Here is a 20,582-nt window from a genome sequence, read left to right on the forward strand (position 1 = left end):
ATGGCGTTTGTTAAGTCCTCTACTTGCCCGATAGTCGGTATGAGCCAAACTTTTAATTTAAATTTTAAAACATTTATTTTTTTTTACTAATGCAATATTTTTTAAAATTTAGGAAACAACCAAACGGGTAGTAGTTTTTGGAAGAAGACAACGGATAGATTTAACACGATTATGGAGCATGGTCCGGCTCGTGATATCGAATCCGTCTCGGGTAAGTGGCGTAAAATGATCAAGGTCATCAACGCCTTTAACCAGATTTATAACCAAATTTACCTTTCTCCTCCTAGCGGGAGTAACGACGAGGACATTCTTAACCTTGCTATCGCCAAGTGGGACTCTCAAAATCCAACGCCTTTCCCGCACTTCCGAGCATGGAACGTTGTAAGGAAAGAACAAAAATGGAAGCCGGTTCCAAATGAGGTCGCAACGGCCAAACGGACTAAAACTTCCGAGTCCGGAAGTTATAGTGCGGGAGGCTCCACCGCTCGTTGTCAAATCGACATAAACGACGACCCGAAAGATGGCGAGGATGTGTTGCCCGTTCACGAGTCGGAACGTCCCACCGGGAGGGACAAAGCAAAAAAAGAAGCGGCCGGAAAGCGAAAAGGGGCCGGCTTGAGTGGAGGTGGGGGCTCGAAGGCATCGTCGAAAATGCACGACTTGATAAACGAATTCCGTTCCTTCAAAGAGTTCGCGGCCGAAAAATATACTCACAAGAAAACCGTGTCGGCTGACTATGCTCGAGTGGAGGATTTTAGGATTATGAGGTTGGATCTCGACTCGGTTCCGGAGGATGAACGCGAGGTTTATCGAAGGATGAAAGAAGAGGTGAAAAAAAATGGACGTCGTAGGTTGTGTAGTTTTTTAATCGTATCGTATCGTAATTTTTTTTCGTTTTTTATGTTTTTCGGTTTTTAGGATTACTAATTTTTATTTTTAGGAAATGTAATTTTTTTGATGTTATGAAATGAATTTATTTAGGTTGTTTTATGTTGTAATTTTTAATGTTTTTAAAGTTTTTATTTAATTAACAAAAAAAAACATAGAAAATTATAAAATATTAAGGTGGGGCCTCATCCTCCACCCTACTCAAAAGTGAAGGAGGCCCATCCCCCACGAGCCGGTGATGTGGCGCCTATGTAACAACCCTCACTAAAATTAATATTTAGTATGATAATTATGCAATAAGGAAACCCTAATTAAGTTTAGTATGATTAATTAATCAGTTAATCAATATTAATTAAGCTAACAAGATTAATTAAGCTAAGTAAGGTCTATTAAAAATAGATATATATGAGGTCGTATAAGAACGTTTAATATTAATAATAAAATATATTATTTTTTTCCTTACTCCGTTTTTAATGAAACTTAGGTTAAAACGTAGATAAAAATATGCTCGTTCTATTGACATATTCGTCGTTTTATAAAACGTCATACTTTAAAAGTTATACAAGAAAAACGAGTTAAGCAGCTGAAATAAAATAACTAAGCTAGCTAGCTAGCACGTCAAGCTAGCTAGCAAGCACGTCACTTGAATCCCACATCGACCAGAATATGAAATTGAGCTGCCTGCCTGCTTGCTATAAATAAGAAGCTTAGGATTCATTTTTCTTTGCTCATTTCTCTTCTTCTTCTCTCTATACGTTGGTGTTCTAACCAATAATCACTCAATCGCTATTACGATTCATTTTTCGAGTGATCAATATATCCAAAGAATGCCTAAGTGCCGCCCACATTGGGCTATGCTTTATCGTTTGTCGGTAATCCGATAAATGAGCCGAAGCATTGTACTTTGTCGTTGTCGATAATTCGATATACGAGTTGAAGTACTATACTTTGTCGTTTGTCATTTTGATAAATGAGTTGAAGTATTGCACTTGGTCATTCATTGTGAGAATTTGATCTCGGGAAATTATCGTAACTGCTGTATTGACCATTAACCCGGTTTTTGTGAAATTCGTTAAGGTTCGAATCTCATGACTACCGTTAAAGGCTTGATTTGGGTTTTGCACCAATACGTATTCTATTCTGTTAAACCACCAAAAACACTCCCAACTACACCCTTACAATCAAACAAACTATTAAATCATCAGAAGATCCAGAATAATAAAGTACATGCCTAATTATCGAAAGAAGTAGAATCAAGAAGTTTGTTAACTCAATCCTGCATGATGATTTGTGAGTTATTCTTCTTTTCTAAACTCTTTTCTCACCGTTTGTGAGTGTTAACTATTTTACAATACTCCAAATTCATTTTCCGAGATTATAATACCAGTGATTAAGTTGATGTAATCACCAAATTACAGCCAGTATGTGGGGTATTGTGCACAATATTACAGTTTAAATCATTTTAGGTGGGCGAACCTAATTTAATTGATTTACGTCATTCATTGGGGCAGCCAATGGTGATATGACCACTGTCACAGATTCGGTCGAGTGACAAATACTGTGGGTAGTTGGTTGATATTAGAAACATGCGTAAAAGATCTTAACACTGTGAATAATCATAAAACGTGTCATTTTCAGTAAAATGAATAATTCACTCAGTATTTCCCGCTGACAAAAATCTTTTTAAAACGCGTTTCAGGTAATTACAGTAGATTGGAGTAAGGATTGGATCCAGCACTAAAAGACTTCAAGAAATGGCTTATTTTATTAATTAAATCAACTTAAGAAATATTGTTTTCATTAAAAGCTACCTTTGTAAAACTTGGAATTTATTCCATCCATTTAAATAAAATCCGGTGTTTCTAAACTCTGATATTTTTCCTAACTCACGGTCCTGATGAAATTTCCGCTGCAATATTTTTAAAATAATCACCGGTACCACTGGACTGCTCACGGCACCGATTCCGGCTAGATGGGGTCGGGGGTCGTGACAGAAGGTGGTATCAGAGCTAAGCCACTACTTTAAGCCTATAAGTGTTGTGATAACAATACTTAAGCTTAAATAAAAGAGTTAGGAGATCGCTATTAACTTAACTGGTAGCACATCTGATAGCATTTAGACTTGAACATAAGAAAAGATGCCTTAGTATAAGCTAAGCCACTTGTTTATGCAAATAGGTGTTATAATAATACCTAAGCTTAAACGGAAAATTAGAAACTTAATATTATTTGATAGCACTCTGAATGATATTTAGACTTGAACTTAAGAATTTTGCCTTAAAATAAACTTTAAGGTAAATTACTTATATAAGTATAATGTAATGGATACTGGTATGTCATAAGAATAACGGTTAGCAGGCAATAGCACTTAATTGCTATTTATTCTTGCTTATTGATATTATTTGGTCTAGAATAAGATATGCTATGGGAATACAAATTTCTTTGATTCTGGATAAAAATCCTAATAAAAGAGGCACTTTTAAAATCTTGAAAAGATACTATTTATGGGAAATAGAAAATTTTCTCCGGCAAAACTGGGTATAGAGTAGCAGACTCTCCAGCTTGTCCGGATATACTGAGGTTACCTCTCCGGCGCGAACCGGGTAAGATGGGGTATATATAAAATGTCAAACAAGTGACAAGATTTCCCTAAATAAGTATCATGGCCTGATATCAAACTTGTTTTTGGAAATAAGAATCTGTTAAATACATTAACCTTATAAAGGGTATGTATATTACAGCATGTGAAATATATGATTATATAGATATGTATATCTATAAGAAATTTCAAAAGCCATAACAATTGATAATTAGGGATAAAGCACAAGTATATGTGTCAATAATAAATTTAGATTCCTTTATCAAGAATCTCTTACCTATATCGATATCAAACATTATTTTGTTTGATCATCTACCTCGTAACTCGAGCAACAATAATAAATGGAAACCCATTAAGTTGGGACACCATCAAAAATATAAGAATTACCAATACGTTGCCATAAATTATTAACGCCATAAATTATGAACGCAAGTAAGAAGCCTGTCAAGTTGTGCTAATGCACAAGAAAACACATGAAACTTAAAATTATACGTCCACAGACGTCAAAGTTTATCACACACAACTTCCAAGGCAAGACCTTTGAAAAATATAAATTAGGCACGATAACACCAATATTAATTCCGTCGGTAAAAGTACTACTAATCAAAAAGCGGTATTTTGCCACATGATCTTACAAACAATCAAAATCTCGCTGAGGTACGTTGGAACAACATTTCACAAACATCGGTACATAGTTTAACCTGAGTCATAATTATTAGTACTACAAAAGAAGTCATATAGTTTTGCACATTCCCTATTCCATTTCACTTCATTCGACATTCTCTGATAATGTCATTAAACAAATAAGTTATCACACGAAATTCCAGATAAAGCTCTTATATTTCTTTCGTTACAATTCTGACTTCTGCCTATAAAGAATTGACTTTCGTGTTTTTACTTCCTCTAAAAGTCATCATACCATGAGGATTTCTTTCATAGTAGCAAATATTGATCTATTTTATTTCTTGGTAAATCCACACTTTACACATGCACTGTTTGTTGCGCATGTGGTTCTTTTGATTTATAAAGACCCCTGGAGGGCTTCATTTCAATTTATTATTTTTATCAAAAGTTCAAATATCATATCACTATACTTAATCTATGCATTTATAAACCACGTTTATCGCAAAACGTTGACTCTTTCATATTGAGTCAATAAGTTCCTTGAAAAAAAAAACTCAATTTCCTTTAGCATACATGGTTTTTGTTGTAAACATATCCCAAAATTTCTTATTAATACATGAACTCGTTTTGTTTACACCAAGTTCAATTGTGTGAACCTGCTCGCATCATGTATTCAATTCAAAGTCCTATATGATGGATTGAAGCCATCATATTCAAAATAGTCCCGACAAGCACTTCAATTCTCTTGAACCATAGCATGCTTGTTTAGTCTTCGAATTCATCAAAACATTTATTTGATTACAATCACCTTGTGGTGACATTTTTCACAACATTTGAAAATTTCGCTGATCTCGTTTAAATTATTTATTTTTAGTAAATATTTAAATATTAATAACAGTAGGTATTAACATTATTTTAAGGGTATTATCAAGACAGATATTGGATAGCGCAGCCTTAGTTAGGCATGGACTGATCACCTATGCTTAAACAAGGCAGTACTAACCAATATCCAACAATGATAATAACTATTTAATATAAATTAAGTCATCATACTTATTTAGTAAATTTCAAATTATATATATAAATATTTTTATAGAAATATATATATATACTTCGTACTGTGAAGAGAAAACATATTTTCATAAAACAAATAAAGAGACGAATAAAATTATCTAAATAATCGCCTAAATATTCATAAACAAGACATGTTATAAATAAATTTTTGGTTAATATTTCACAACTATTAAATACTTATAGAACTATTCTTTTATAATATGTACATATTAAAATATCAAATGTCATTTACGCAAGCCAATATTTAAGTATGCTCGATATTAAAATAAACATTTATTATTCTACTTTCATGATACCCTAATCTTATAGTAAACATACTTGATTTTAAAAAAATAATAATCATGAGTTCTACGATATTGGGTAAACCTATTTATAAAACATATATTATTATTATTATTACGGGTTTTGATATTTTAAACCTATCTATATTTATTTATTATTCTACTTTATGATAACATAAAAGGAAAAGGTATTTAGTAAACCAAAATATCACCTATCTTTAAATCAAACATTTTGATTAAAATCATCTGAATACAATTTTGTATTAAGACAAAAATACTCTAACTTTATTGTCTTTTCATGTATTCTTACAAATCACCCATCGCAACACATTGATTTTCTCATATTTGCCGAATCATTTTCATGGTTTCATTTCATTTTTAACTGGTCAATCTTAAATCTTCCTTAGGTGCCAATTAAGATAAGGTTCCTTCTGACAAAGAATTTTACTAATTCCAAAAAGTTCTTCACATTCATTTTAAGAATCTATAGATCATATATCTTTTGGCTTAAACCCAATCACCTTGAAAAACTATACCATTTCATCTCATTCGTTTGAATATTTCATCTTTTGAAATATCCAAATTCGCTTCCTTGAAACTCTCAATTTCGAAAAAAGGTGAATTTGTTCGGTCATCATTGAATTCTTTCAATCATTTCAAACACTTTCTAGCGTCCGAATAGATTATAGCCTGTGCTAAACCGTATTCATACGCCATTCGTTTGATTTGTCATTTTCTTGGTACAATTATATACTCAGATTACGATACATGTTGTCCAGTACCATTTAAGTAAACGATATTGATTTTCGGATAATCATTAACAAATCATTTTCCATACTCCCATTCACAAATAGATATTTATCGAATCGGAATCTCCCTCAATTGATTAAAGTAAGTTTATTTTGAATATTAAATCCAATTGTTTCTATAAATCATTTTTATTTTTAAAATGTTCATACCCCTCAAAATATCTTTTGATTCCATTCCACGCTACATTATTCCTCTTAATTAAAAGAAGAAACATAACCCCAAGAAAATATCATAGTTCAAATCTCGAGGACGAGATTTTTATTAAGGTGGGGAGAATGTAACAACCCTCACTAAAATTAATATTTAGTATGATAATTATGCAATAAGGAAACCCTAATTAAGTTTAGTATGATTAATTAATCAGTTAATCAATATTAATTAAGCTAACAAGATTAATTAAGCTAAGTAAGGTCTATTAAAAATAGATATATATGAGGTCGTATAAGAACGTTTAATATTAATAATAAAATATATTATTTTTTTCCTTACTCCGTTTTTAATGAAACTTAGGTTAAAACGTAGATAAAAATATGCTCGTTCTATTGACATATTCGTCGTTTTATAAAACGTCATACTTTAAAAGTTATACAAGAAAAACGAGTTAAGCAGCTGAAATAAAATAACTAAGCTAGCTAGCTAGCACGTCAAGCTAGCTAGCAAGCACGTCACTTGAATCCCACATCGACCAGAATATGAAATTGAGCTGCCTGCCTGCTTGCTATAAATAAGAAGCTTAGGATTCATTTTTCTTTGCTCATTTCTCTTCTTCTTCTCTCTATACGTTGGTGTTCTAACCAATAATCACTCAATCGCTATTACGATTCATTTTTCGAGTGATCAATATATCCAAAGAATGCCTAAGTGCCGCCCACATTGGGCTATGCTTTATCGTTTGTCGGTAATCCGATAAATGAGCCGAAGCATTGTACTTTGTCGTTGTCGATAATTCGATATACGAGTTGAAGTACTATACTTTGTCGTTTGTCATTTTGATAAATGAGTTGAAGTATTGCACTTGGTCATTCATTGTGAGAATTTGATCTCGGGAAATTATCGTAACTGCTGTATTGACCATTAACCCGGTTTTTGTGAAATTCGTTAAGGTTCGAATCTCATGACTACCGTTAAAGGCTTGATTTGGGTTTTGCACCAATACGTATTCTATTCTGTTAAACCACCAAAAACACTCCCAACTACACCCTTACAATCAAACAAACTATTAAATCATCAGAAGATCCAGAATAATAAAGTACATGCCTAATTATCGAAAGAAGTAGAATCAAGAAGTTTGTTAACTCAATCCTGCATGATGATTTGTGAGTTATTCTTCTTTTCTAAACTCTTTTCTCACCGTTTGTGAGTGTTAACTATTTTACAATACTCCAAATTCATTTTCCGAGATTATAATACCAGTGATTAAGTTGATGTAATCACCAAATTACAGCCAGTATGTGGGGTATTGTGCACAATATTACAGTTTAAATCATTTTAGGTGGGCGAACCTAATTTAATTGATTTACGTCATTCATTGGGGCAGCCAATGGTGATATGACCACTGTCACAGATTCGGTCGAGTGACAAATACTGTGGGTAGTTGGTTGATATTAGAAACATGCGTAAAAGATCTTAACACTGTGAATAATCATAAAACGTGTCATTTTCAGTAAAATGAATAATTCACTCAGTATTTCCCGCTGACAAAAATCTTTTTAAAACGCGTTTCAGGTAATTACAGTAGATTGGAGTAAGGATTGGATCCAGCACTAAAAGACTTCAAGAAATGGCTTATTTTATTAATTAAATCAACTTAAGAAATATTGTTTTCATTAAAAGCTACCTTTGTAAAACTTGGAATTTATTCCATCCATTTAAATAAAATCCGGTGTTTCTAAACTCTGATATTTTTCCTAACTCACGGTCCTGATGAAATTTCCGCTGCAATATTTTTAAAATAATCACCGGTACCACTGGACTGCTCACGGCACCGATTCCGGCTAGATGGGGTCGGGGGTCGTGACAGCCTAGGTGGCGACCCATCCTCGTGGGGATGGACCTCACCATACCCACTAGTCTTATTGTCTTCAGTACTACTGTAGCCGCATCGGTCGCATGTCACGTCTAAAAACGACATTCCTCTGTTGCTCAGCTCGAGTTTAGTTGGCACTCTCCCCATACTAGCTCTCCATGTTAGGAAATTACTTTTAGATGTTGCCCACGCATTCCAGCGAAACTGAGGAGAATTCTGATCCGACGAGATCTTAGACATAATATGGAGTCTGACCTTTTTGACGGAGAAATCGGTTTCAGGATCGTTGGCCCAGTACCATTTATCTCTACTACCATTTATCTCTACTGGCTTTTAGATGAAACTACTGCAAGAAACCCATGAGCTCCGAAATCTGCTGCCATTCCCTATTAGAACGCGGGTCCCTAACCCACATCCAGCCCGACCGATGAGTTCCGTCCGAACAATAACTGACATGAGAGGCCACATTAGCTCTTTTATCAGCAGCGATGCTGTAAATTACCGGGAACCGATCCTTCAAAGGCTCACTAAGCAGCCATCGATCCAACCAAAAACTAGTGTTCTAGCCGTCTCCCATCGCAACTCAGATATTTTCTTCAATGTTTATGTTTAGCTTTAAAAGGGCAGCCTTAATACCACCAATATCCTCCCACAAGATGGTTACGAGTATTAAAATCAATATTCGATTTTACAAAAGACATAAAAAAACAAATTTACTTTTTGTTAAATACAAAAAAACTACTATTTCTTCTCCAATATTCTCCCACAAGACTCAAGTATTTTTCTTTTGGGGTTCCGTTCCATATTTCATATAGATAAAAATATTTTACTATCCTCAGGGAATATAAGGTTTTCATGAGGCCGATCTTGAGCCACCATCCAAGCACGAATACCTTCGTTTAAGAGAATATTTTTGGTGTAGAAAGTCAAATTCAGGATCTTCCGTCAAGAAAATTACTGCTCAGACGTTAATATCTCCGTGGGTTTCATGCAACATGGTCCTGGAGAGTAGGGTTCAGGCCAGTGGATTTCAGGCGAGGTCAGGGGTTGATCCAGCCTGTTTTGTGGGTACCCAAAACCCGTTCGTTTGGAAAATTGGAAAAATGGAAAAAAAAATAGTGATAATTTATCAAAAGAAATCCACTTGTGAAAAATTTCCGACTACGTCATTGGTGATGGATGGTTGTCCTAGGGGCGGACATAGTATAGTAGTAGGGGTAGCACCCGCTACCCCTTAACTTTTACGACGTAATACAATTTTATTATATTTTTTAGAGTTAATTACGTAGTTAGTCCCTGTGGTTTACACTAAATAACAATCTAAGGTACTAAGAGTTTAAAATCACGTTTTAGGGTACTAACTTTTAATTTTTTAACAAAGTAAGGTACTAAGGTTAGTTGGCTGTTAAATGCTAACCCTGACACCCTCACGTGCCATAAACGTGAGGGTAAAGTTGTCATTCATTCCTAATGTCTGCTTTCCCTCCCAATTTATAACCCTAACATGTTCTTCCCCCCTTTACTCATCTAAAACCCTAATTAGAAGACAAGCAGCCGTCATTTTTTTTAAATTAGAAGACGATCAGGATGGTGATGTGCAAGTGTGGTAGAGCAGCATTGATGAAGACATCGAAGACCTCCAAAAACCCTGAACGGAGATTTTATACATGCCCACAAATGGTAAGTATTTGAATCCTTATCACCTAATTCGTGTATTCACTGATTTTTTTTTATTTTCAGAGATCAAAATGTAAGTTCTTTGTGTGGATTGATCCTCCTGTGAACTCTCCTCCATCCCCAGAGTTAGGGTTTCATAAACCCCCAAATCACAGTTCGAGCATTGAAGTCAGATTTGAAGAATTGAAGCATGAAATTAGAAGAAAGGATGCTACATTAGTGATGAGTTGGTGTATACTTGTTGGCCTTTTAGTGTTAATCCTTGTAGTTGTTTTGATCAGTCTTCTTTTGAAGCCTTCATAATGTTAATCCAGTAATGAAATGTGAAGGCTGTGTTTTGTTTGTAATGAAGTGTGTTTTGTTTGTAATGAAGTGTTTTTTGTTTATAATGAAGCTGTGTTTTGTTTGTTATGAAATCACAAGTCTAATTTGACCATAATATGCCTTTAAAACCTGACAAGTAATACTGACAAGGCAAATTGACCATAATATGCCTTCAAAACCTGACAAGACAAACCTGACCATAAGACAAACCTGACCATAAGATAAAACTGATAACATATCCCAAACAGACCATAAGATAAAACTGATAACATATCCCAAACATCCTAATAACATCAAAAGACATCAGTTTTACAAAAACCATATCCCAAACATCCTAATAACATCAAAAAGCATAACCACAAGTTTTAGCAGCCTAATAACATCAAAAAGCATAACCAAACATCCTATTTAACTAGATTGAGCAGCAGTTGAGCCTTGTCCGGTGCACCTTCTTTTATTGTGACCTTTTCCTCCACAGCTTCCATATGTCACTGTCTTCCATTTCCTACTTAACTTGCCATCTTTAACCATGCTATCTTCTTGCTCCATTGCATCCTTTCTTCTCATTTTCCTTGGTCTGCCAACAGGTTTGTGGTACATTGGTTCAAGGAGTTTTGTACTACAATGTGCCCCAGGCCACATGCTTCTTCCATTGATTGGGCCTATTTTGTAAGAGTAGACCTTCTTCCATGTAGACAACCAATAGCACTCATCCACCCATCTCTCTGGTATGTCAACCTGTGCAAACAAAAAAAAGACATTAACTTTAAACCATTTGCAGCCACCTCAGTTGCAGTAATGACAATACCTTCAAACCATTTGCAGCCATATCCCAGTTGGTGGCAACAGCATGTGTACAAGGCATGCCCCTTATTTCCCATTTCTTGCATGTGCAGGTCCTCTCAATGACATCCACAACAAACTGCTCTCCATATCTTTCACCCAAATAACAACTAACTTGATACTTAGGACCACCATTCCACCGCACAACTAAATTGGCTGCATGTTTTTTGACAAGCTCAAAATGCTCAGCAGCTTTTGGAGTCAACACACCATCAGTCTTAGCAATAACCTTCAGCACATTGACAATCCTTTTCATGCAATACTCTCTAACATATTCAAGAGCACTGATAATGGGCTTATCCCTGCCTGTTAACATAATCAAATATAATCACATAAATTCATTAAACACATATATAATAACATATATATAATAACATAAATTCAGTAATCATACATACCATCCACCAATCTTGCATTAAACACCTCACACAAATTATTTAACAACACCTCAGTCTTAGCCCTACATGTTAACATGTTCAATACCACTTAACTTTATATTTGATTAAACAAACCACCAATAGTGATTAAACAATTGAATTACAATAAATATTATACCTGAAAAGTGATTTCTTGTCCAATGAACTGCTGGAATCTGGCTTAGATAGTGATGAGCATCAGGGTTCATCAATCTCATTTCCTCCATTTTGTCTTGGAACTGCTGAACTGTAGTGGCTGTAGCTAAGGCCCACAACATGTCCTTGTATGCCTTTCCCCTCCATTGTAACCTGAAATTCTGATGAATGTGTCTAACACAATATCTGTGTTCTGCACTAGGGAAGACAGGAGCAATGGCTGGGATGATTCCTTTCTGCCTATCTGAGATGAAAGTGAAATTGGCATTCACAGGTGATTCAAGATCATCCCTTAAAAGATCCAAGAACCATGTCCAGGAATCTTTTGACTCTGCCTCAGCTATAGCATATGCCAGTGGGTAGATCCCATTATTGGGATCCATAGCCACAACAGTCAACAGTTGACCAGGGAATGGCCCCTTCATAAAAGCTCCATCCGAACCAAGGATTTCTCTTTTGCAAGCCTTAAATCCCTCCTTCAATCCCCGTTATTTGAAGAAGCATCAATACTGGATGGTTCAAGGTCAATTTTAAAAGTTGTGTTAGGGTTTGTTCTCTGTAGTTCAAGGCCATAATCTCTTAGCAGCCTGTATTGCTTTGTGTAATCACCAATCACATGCTTTGCAGCCATATTTTCGGCCCTAAATGCCTTCATTATTGAAACTTCCATCATGAATTTCCTCTACAACTGATCCTTGATAACTTTTATTGGGATCTTGGGGTTTGATTCAATATCCAACATTATCTCCTTGGATATCCATTCAGACGTGAAGTGCCTTGAAGTTCTTGTTTGAAAACACTTATGTTGTGGGTTATAGGTTTTAACCACCCAAGTAGGTTCATCTTTAAGCTTAGCCACATACACAACCCAAGGACATTTATTAGGGTTTTCTTTTGTTAACCTACCCCCATCTTTTTGACTTTCAGTTGGGCCATCTTTTTGACTTTCACTTGGGCCTTCTTTCTCTTGGGCCCTTTCAAAATCAGGAATTCTACCTTTGCATTGGGCCCTTATCCTTTCCTGATCATTCCTATAGAAAATAATCTCTCTTCTTGTTTCTATTGCATGTCTTCTAATGAGGGTCTTCACCTGTGAATTATCACCAAATGTTTGACCTACATAAAATGCACATTTTTCCTTACTAGCTTCTTGCTGTTTCCTAATCCTCATAAATGCTTTTTTCCTATGCTTTTCAATGGTAACTTCTCCTTCAGATTCAGATGTGCCAAGGGAATCATTGCTAAGATATTCTTCTTCTAAGGGATCATGTTCAGTATCATCCACACTTGTTTCAGTAGCATTATCATTTTCTTTTTCATTGTTTATCTGATGCTTAGCCTGGAACTTGTCATTAAACTGATTCATATCAACTTCTACCTCAAACACCTCATTTTCCTCATTGATAATGTCCTCATCACCACTATCCTCATTATCATGTTCAACCTTTTCACTCTGTTTAGCCTTTTCAGTCTCATTAGCCTTTTCATTCTGTTCAGCTGGCCTTACATAAGGTTTTAAAACATCAGCAAGTGTGTTGTGAACACTAAACAACTCATTAAAAGAAGCATCAACAGTCTGTCCTAGGATATTCTCAACATCTTCATTACTAAACTTCTCAGTCCTATTTTCAACATCATTCATATCAAAGTCTACATTCACTGTTACATCTTCATCTACTTATGCATTCTTAGGGTCATCTACATTACCAGCATTGACTGTCACATCTTCATCTACTTGTGCATTCTTAGGGTCATCTACATTACCAGCATTGACTGTCACATCTTCAGTTGCAATGCCTAAACCATGCTCTACATATAGACTTATAATTTTGGAACCTTGTAGCACATATTGACTCATGCCTCGTACATCATCATCAGTGCTTAAAGACATAAGACCACTATGTATCTCACTACCAGGAACCACATAATAAAAATGATGAACTTTATCTTCTGAAAACCCTAACAACCTCATAGCGTCGTTGACATCATGGATACAAAACATGTCCGTATCCATGAAATCAACATAGATTACCTTACCAGTTATGTAGCAAAGATTTTGATTTTTGATTCCAAATTGCCCATTGTAGTGTATCTTCAGAGAAAATAATCCTGTTTGTGTACCTGAAATCAACATTGATCGTCTTTTAGAACATGATAATTATGCAAATCCATTGCCAATAGCATCCAATAAAGCATTATTGAGTAGGCGACTTACCGTATTTGGCAACGTAGTCAAATGGTTCATCTTCTTGTCTCAGAAGATCCATTGCTCAAACCCTAGAAATCAGGGTTTCTTCGATTGGGTTTACAGAGTATAGGGGTGAAGATGAATAGACTGATGGTTGAAGAATGAAACAGAGTTTAATTAAAAGCTAGAGGCCTTCATTTAAATGACATATTTACCCTCACGTTTATGGCACGTGAGGGTGTCAGGGTTAGCATTTAACAGCAACCTAACGTTAATACCTTACTTTGTTAAAAAAATAAAAGTTAGTACCCTAAAACGTGATTTTAAACTCTTAGTACCTTAGACTGTTATTTAGTGTAAACCACAGGGACTAACTGTAATTAAATCTATTTTTTTATGAATTTTGTATTGTGTTACCCTTGAAAAAATATTATGTCACCTCTGAGATTATTTTAGACTACCCCTAAAAAATTAGGCTTTTATAAAAGCTCAATCGCAAATTTATGATTAAAATCCCAATAATAAACGATTAAAATGCCACTATAATTAAAACTCAATAGTCATATAACTTAGACACAAAAGCCCACATGGTTGGTTAAAACTTAAAAGCCCAAATTTTATATTGTTCACTTATAATTTTGAGTTAACTTCGTTTTTGCTCCCCTTGGTTTGACCCATTTAATGCTTTTGCCAATAGTTTAAAAAGTGTCATTTTCCTCCCTGATATTTCCATTTTGTCGTCATTTTACTCCCCGCCTTTATATACAAGTATTTCATTTTACTTATTCCTTAATTCTTTTGTCTTGTATTGATATTAAATATATATATATATATATATATATATATATATATATATATATATATATATATATATATATATATATATATATATATATATATATATATATATATATAGGACAAAGATCCGTTAGGAACCACCCTTTATTGCGAGAACCGCGAGAACCAGTGTGAACACAAACAGTAATACCTAAAAAAATCTAAAAAACACCCAAAAAAATTTTTTTTACTATTTTTATATAAAAATCGCTACTTTTAGTATCCAAAAAAAAAAAAAAAATTTTTTTTTTAAAATTTTTTTTTTTTTTTAAAAATTTTTTTTTTTTTTTTTTGGCTACAAAAAGTAGCGATTTGAACATAAAAAATAGTAAAAAAATAAAAAAAAAATTTTTAGATTTTTTTAGATTTTTTAGGTTTTTTGGGGGTTTAGTTTTTAGCATTTTAGCTTGGGGGGGGGGGGGTTGGGGGGGGGGGGTTTAGGTTTTTGGGGGGTGGGGGTGGGGGGTTTAGGTTTTTGGGGGGGGGTGGGGTGGGGTGGGCGGGGGTTAGGTTTTTTTTTAGGTTTTTTGAGGGTTTTAGTTTTTAGCATTTAGCTGGGGGGGGGGGTTAGGTTTTTTTTTTTTTGGGGGGGGGGTTTAGGTTTTTGGGGGTGGGGGGGTGGGGGTTAGGTTTTTTGAGGGTTTTAGTTTTTAGCATTTAGCTTGGGGGGGGGGGGTTAGGTTTTGGGGGGGGGTTAGGTTTTTTTTTGGGGGGGGGGGGTGGGGGGTTTAGGTTTTGGGGGTGGGGGGGTGGGGGTTAGGTTTTTTTAGGGTTTTTTTAGGTTTTTTTAGCTATTTTAGCTATTTTAGCTTGTGTTCACATTGGTTCTCGCGGTTCTCGCAATAAAGGTGGTTCTCGCATGAACCTTACCCTATATATATATATATATATATATATTAACTAGGTTATAACCCCGTGTATTACACGGGGTTGAATAAATAAATTTTATATACTAAATAATAAAACAATATATCTTTAAAACCTCATTTATTGTACGGGTTGAATAAATGTAATTTTATATATTAAATAATAAAAAGTTATATCTATAAGAACCATATTGTACGGATTGAATAAATATAATTTTGTATACTAAATAAAAAAATTATATCTTTAAAACCACGTGTATTACATGAGTTGAATAAATGTAATATTGTTTACAAAATAATAAAATAATACGTCTTTAAAAAACCTCATTTATTACACGGGTTGAATAAATGTAATTTTATATACCAAACAATAAAAAAATCACATCTTTAAAAATATGCGCATTACACGGTTTGGATAAATGTAATTTTCTGTACTAAATAATAAAAAATATATATCCTTAAAAAACCCCGTGTATTGTACGAATTGAATAAATCTAATTTTATATATCAAATTGTAAAAAGTTATTCTTAAAAAACCTCATGTGTTACATGGGTCGAGTAAATGTAATTTTGTATAGTGAAAATAAAAATATTTGGTTTTCGTGATAAAAATAGACTAACGGGTTGAATAAATGTAATTTTATATACCAAACAATAAAAAAAATTACATGTTTAAAAATATGCGCATTACACGCTTTGGATAAATGTAATTTTCTGTACTAAATAATAAAAAAATATATATCTTTAAACAACCCCATGTATTGTATGAATTGAATAAATCTAATTTTATATATCAAATAATAAAAAGTTATATCTTAAAAAACCTCATGTGTTATGTGTTACATGGGTCGAGTAAATGTAATTTTGTATAGTGAAAATAAAAATATTTAATATATTAATACAAAGTTTGGTTTTCGTGATAAAAATATATTATTATGTTGTTGCAAAATTTGTTAACGAAGTCTCAGTAAATTTAACCATTTATTTAAAATTCCGTAAATGTATAAATGATAAATACTATTAGTTAATTTTATTTTAAGTTTCATAAAATTTATTTGATACCAAACTAAACAAAACATTCAAATATAATTAATTCAAATAAATAATATTATAAATGAGAAGGAGATTAAACTAAATAATAATTATCCATAAGATATTAAACTAATAATATTTAGTAGGAGGGTTATCTATAATATAAGATATTAAATTAAATAATATTTAGTAGAAGGATTATCTATAATTAATTAGAAGAGATTAAATTAAAATAATAATTATCTATAAGAGATGGCCTAATATGATGACAAGTGTCTCTAAAGTGGTTTCTTTTATTATATAGACTAGCGGTAAGACCCGTGTGCAAACACGGGTCGTTTCTTAGAAAACCATGCATAGCCCATATTGACAGAGAGTAAAAAAATAATTAGTGCAGACTTATAAAATTGATATACACTAATGGTCAATAGATTTATTCAACAGCAATTCCATTATGTTGATAGCAAACTACTGTTGTCTATTAACTGTTAAAAACTTCTGTTGCTTTCCAACAGACTTTCCTAAAAAATGTTATCCATTATCTCCAACAGAGCTTGCCAGATGAATAGATAGTATACAGATATGCATGTTAGTCAACCTATCTTAAAAAGGTCAGTCAACAGAAATTACAAAGGTTAGTAAACATATGTTAAGACAATAATGTTATTAACAAAGAATTTAGTACTCTCACTAAAAATGAGAGCTGCAAACACGGGTTGTTTCTTAGACAAGCATGCATAACACATATTAATAGAACATATAGATACGTGCATAGGTATTGTACCAAAACGTGTTATCTATTATAGCTAAAAGACAACTATAAACATAGATTATCGGTTAATATATCAGTTACATACAATTTAACTGTTTACCCAAAAAGACAATATAAACTGTTTATAGACATACGTACTTCATAGAATTTGAATACAACTTAAAGTTCAACAAACGTTAACTACAAACACACAATCACCTGCCTAAACAACTTTCAACAAAACTAAATCAAGGAATCAGCAGATTTTAGAAATCAGCAGATCTTTATTCTCTCATCAACATTTCCCGGTTTTGCCCTTTGAATTGGAGCTCAAAATCCAAGGAATCAGTATCATCTTCATCCCTATCAAGCTGAAGGTTAAAAAGATCTTGGAGGTCAACTGGATTCAGACCAAGTGCATTCTCCCTTGATATCTTTTCAACACTACCATCAGACTTGATCAAAGTCAATTCATGGGTCTGTTTGTCAGACTTCCACTTTAGTATTTTTGGGTCTGATGGGTTTCTTGGGAGAAGTTTTATTTGAGAGGAGTTTGGCGATTGAGGCCTGCTTGCCAACTTCTGAAGTGTTTGAGCAACTTGAGCTTGTAATTGCAACGGAGCATCATCCAATCCATATTGTAACTGATTTATGATAGACTCTTTTCTGTACTCAGCATACCTATTTTCATCTTCCTCATCCTTCAGTTGTTGTATTTTTCTTTGGTTCAAGGCAGCGATGGATACATCTGCTGATGAGAACAACTTTTTAGATGTAACGGTCTGCCAACGTATAACAGTCGTTTCATCTTTGTATACTGGATTTTTAGGAAGGGATGGATCTGTCTTTCTTCGCTCTTCTAACCTACTGTAAGCTCGATCAATAGACTGCCTAGTCCATTTTCCAATTTGTCTAGCAGTCCCAACCTTAGCTGCTACAAGTTCTGCCTTCATTCTCTTATACTTCAACACTTCAACCTTTTTGTATTGTTTCCAGTTGGGAGCAGATTTTGGCATTTGAGGATCTTTATTCATCTTTTCAATTCTATTAACTTCCTCATTAAGAGCCTCAAGGGTCCAGTATTTGAAATCAGACCTGTAGGCTTCGTAGGGCTTGGTTTCCATGATAGTGTTCGAGAAATCATTCCTTAATGTCTTTTCTAGCTCAACATTTGGTGACAGATTTGACATATTCTTACTCAGGTCTCTAGCAAAATCTTCTAACTTCTTGACTTCACCAAGCCAATGTTGCATGCGAGCTGATAACTTAATGTCTCCTAGCCCTTTACACTCTTCCTTTGCCTTATCTTCTGCTTGCTTGCCCTTTAGCTTTAGATATTCATAAATATTCTTTGGAGTTTCGAATCCCTGAAGAGATGGGAAGGTTCTTTTGGATGGATCATCCTCTGTGTAAAATTGAGTCATTTCATCTTGAACTGCAAGCAGTTCCAGAGGGAAAGTTACTGCCAATGGGTTGATCTTTGTTGATGGAGGTGGGACGAATGGTTTGGGTGAAGTCTGAATGAACGGAGTAGCTGATATCGGAATTGGTGCGGGTATATCTTTTTCTTCCTTCTCTTCTTCATGCACCATGAATTTTCTCTTTCTTGTGTAAACAGATTTTGGAGATGGATGAGTTAGGGAAGAAAAAGGTGCCATGACTGTAAGGGTTGGTTGTGATGGAAATTGAAATTGGGTAGAATAAGTGGATTGACTAACAACTGTTGAAACAACTGGTGTGTCAACCGCTGTTGTCTTAACATATGCTCAGTCGAGGTTGGCAGTGGTGATGAGGATTTTGTATTCTGCTTTTTGATAGGTGGTTTTTGTGGTGAGAGTTTTGTTTTAGGTGTATCAGCATCTGACTTCTTAGGTTCAGCAGTGGTTTTGAGTTTCGCAGCAGTGGTTGGTTTTTCTGGTGGTGATATTGGTTTAGGAAATATGACAATAGGAGATTCGTTATCTTTCTGTGATTTTCTTCTATTTGAAGTTCTAATGTTGAGCACTTCATCTTCCTCTTTTGTATGCTTCCTCTTCTGCTTTCGTTCAATCTCCTTATCTGTCTGTTTGTTAACGGAATCATCAATTCCCCTTTTCTTACCAGTATCAGATTTTCCAGGAGATTTTGCAGAAGTTTGCTTGGCAGGCTTTGGATTTTGTTTTGGCTGATTCCTTGGTGTTGGTTTGCCAAAGTTTTTCATGGAATCCTTTTCCCTCTTTTAAGCATCATCTTCATCGTCTTTTTCAAACACAGGTGCAGGGGTAGTACCAGTTAACTTTGCAATGCATTCTTTTATGCCCTTGATGTCAGCCTGCGTGTCTTTGTATCTTGCTTCAACCATAACTCTAATTAGCTTCATGTGGGAATTAAGTTGAATCTCAGCCAGTTCCCTTTGAGCTGCAAGAATGGGTTGTACCAAATTCCAAAGCTCTTGGCATAACTGCTGATGAGAAGGTCGACTTTTGAAAGCATCCACCAACTGCTTCAATTGATCTTTCATATCAGCAACAGTTGTTTCCAAGTTAGATATCCTGTCCGTCAAATCCTGGTATTTTAATCCATCACCTAACTTAATAGGATCATCTGAATTCCCACCAGAGGTGGTTGTATCTGCTTTTGAAAGAGGAGCTATCTCCAAATTTTCATTAGCAGATGCCCCTTGTTCTTGGTTCTGGGGACTTCCTTCTGCATCAGTGGTTACCTTAGTGATCTCACCCGTGGTTAACTTGAACTCACCAGTGGATACCTTGATAGACATAGCAGCGGTTGCCTTCAAGGGAGTCTGACTGATGAAACTACTGTCCAAATGTAAATCAGTGGATTTGACATTTGTAGTAGCTGCTCCACTTGAAATACCATCAAGAATTTGCTGAAATTCAAGAGGTGTAGCCTCCTCAACTATTTCTGGGTTAGGTAATTGAAAAGGTTCAGACATAGCTATTGTTAAAGTTAAACTCTTAGTAAAGTGTTCGTGAGAGGGATTGCTATCACTCTGAATGTCTATAGCTTGAAGCAGTGTTACAAACTTTGGTGGAATGGAAGATGAAGGGATTGCTGTCGAAAGAGACATTGCCGCGGGAGAAGGGCTTTTAAGTATACTCTCATATGAGGGTATGACATCATATTGTGGTGTCCATGTGAATACAACATGTTCCATTTGTGAGGAATCATGAGGAGTTTGGTTTATGGT

The 20,582-nt window shown here is 34.5% G+C and overlaps 1 protein-coding gene and 1 long non-coding RNA gene across 2 annotated transcripts; one reads left to right on the forward strand and one right to left on the reverse strand.

Annotated features, from left to right (window-relative positions):
- On the forward strand, positions 1-927 carry LOC110866899. Its single transcript, XM_022116042.1, has 3 exons — positions 1-37; positions 113-828; positions 919-927. Exons 1-3 carry the CDS (start codon positions 1-3, stop codon positions 925-927), a joined length of 762 nt encoding a protein of 253 aa, XP_021971734.1.
- A 10,417-nt stretch (positions 928-11,344) lies between these two features.
- On the reverse strand, positions 11,345-11,581 carry LOC118480426. Its single transcript, XR_004862676.1, has 2 exons — positions 11,545-11,581; positions 11,345-11,452 (listed from the first exon to the last, which is right to left on the reverse strand). It is a non-coding gene; the product is annotated as an uncharacterized LOC118480426 (long non-coding RNA).
- Between the last annotated feature and the right edge of the window lie 9,001 nt (positions 11,582-20,582).

The sequence above is a fragment of the Helianthus annuus genome, chromosome 7 (genome assembly GCF_002127325.2).
Source record: "Helianthus annuus cultivar XRQ/B chromosome 7, HanXRQr2.0-SUNRISE, whole genome shotgun sequence".
Taxonomy (NCBI): Eukaryota; Viridiplantae; Streptophyta; class Magnoliopsida; order Asterales; family Asteraceae; genus Helianthus; species Helianthus annuus.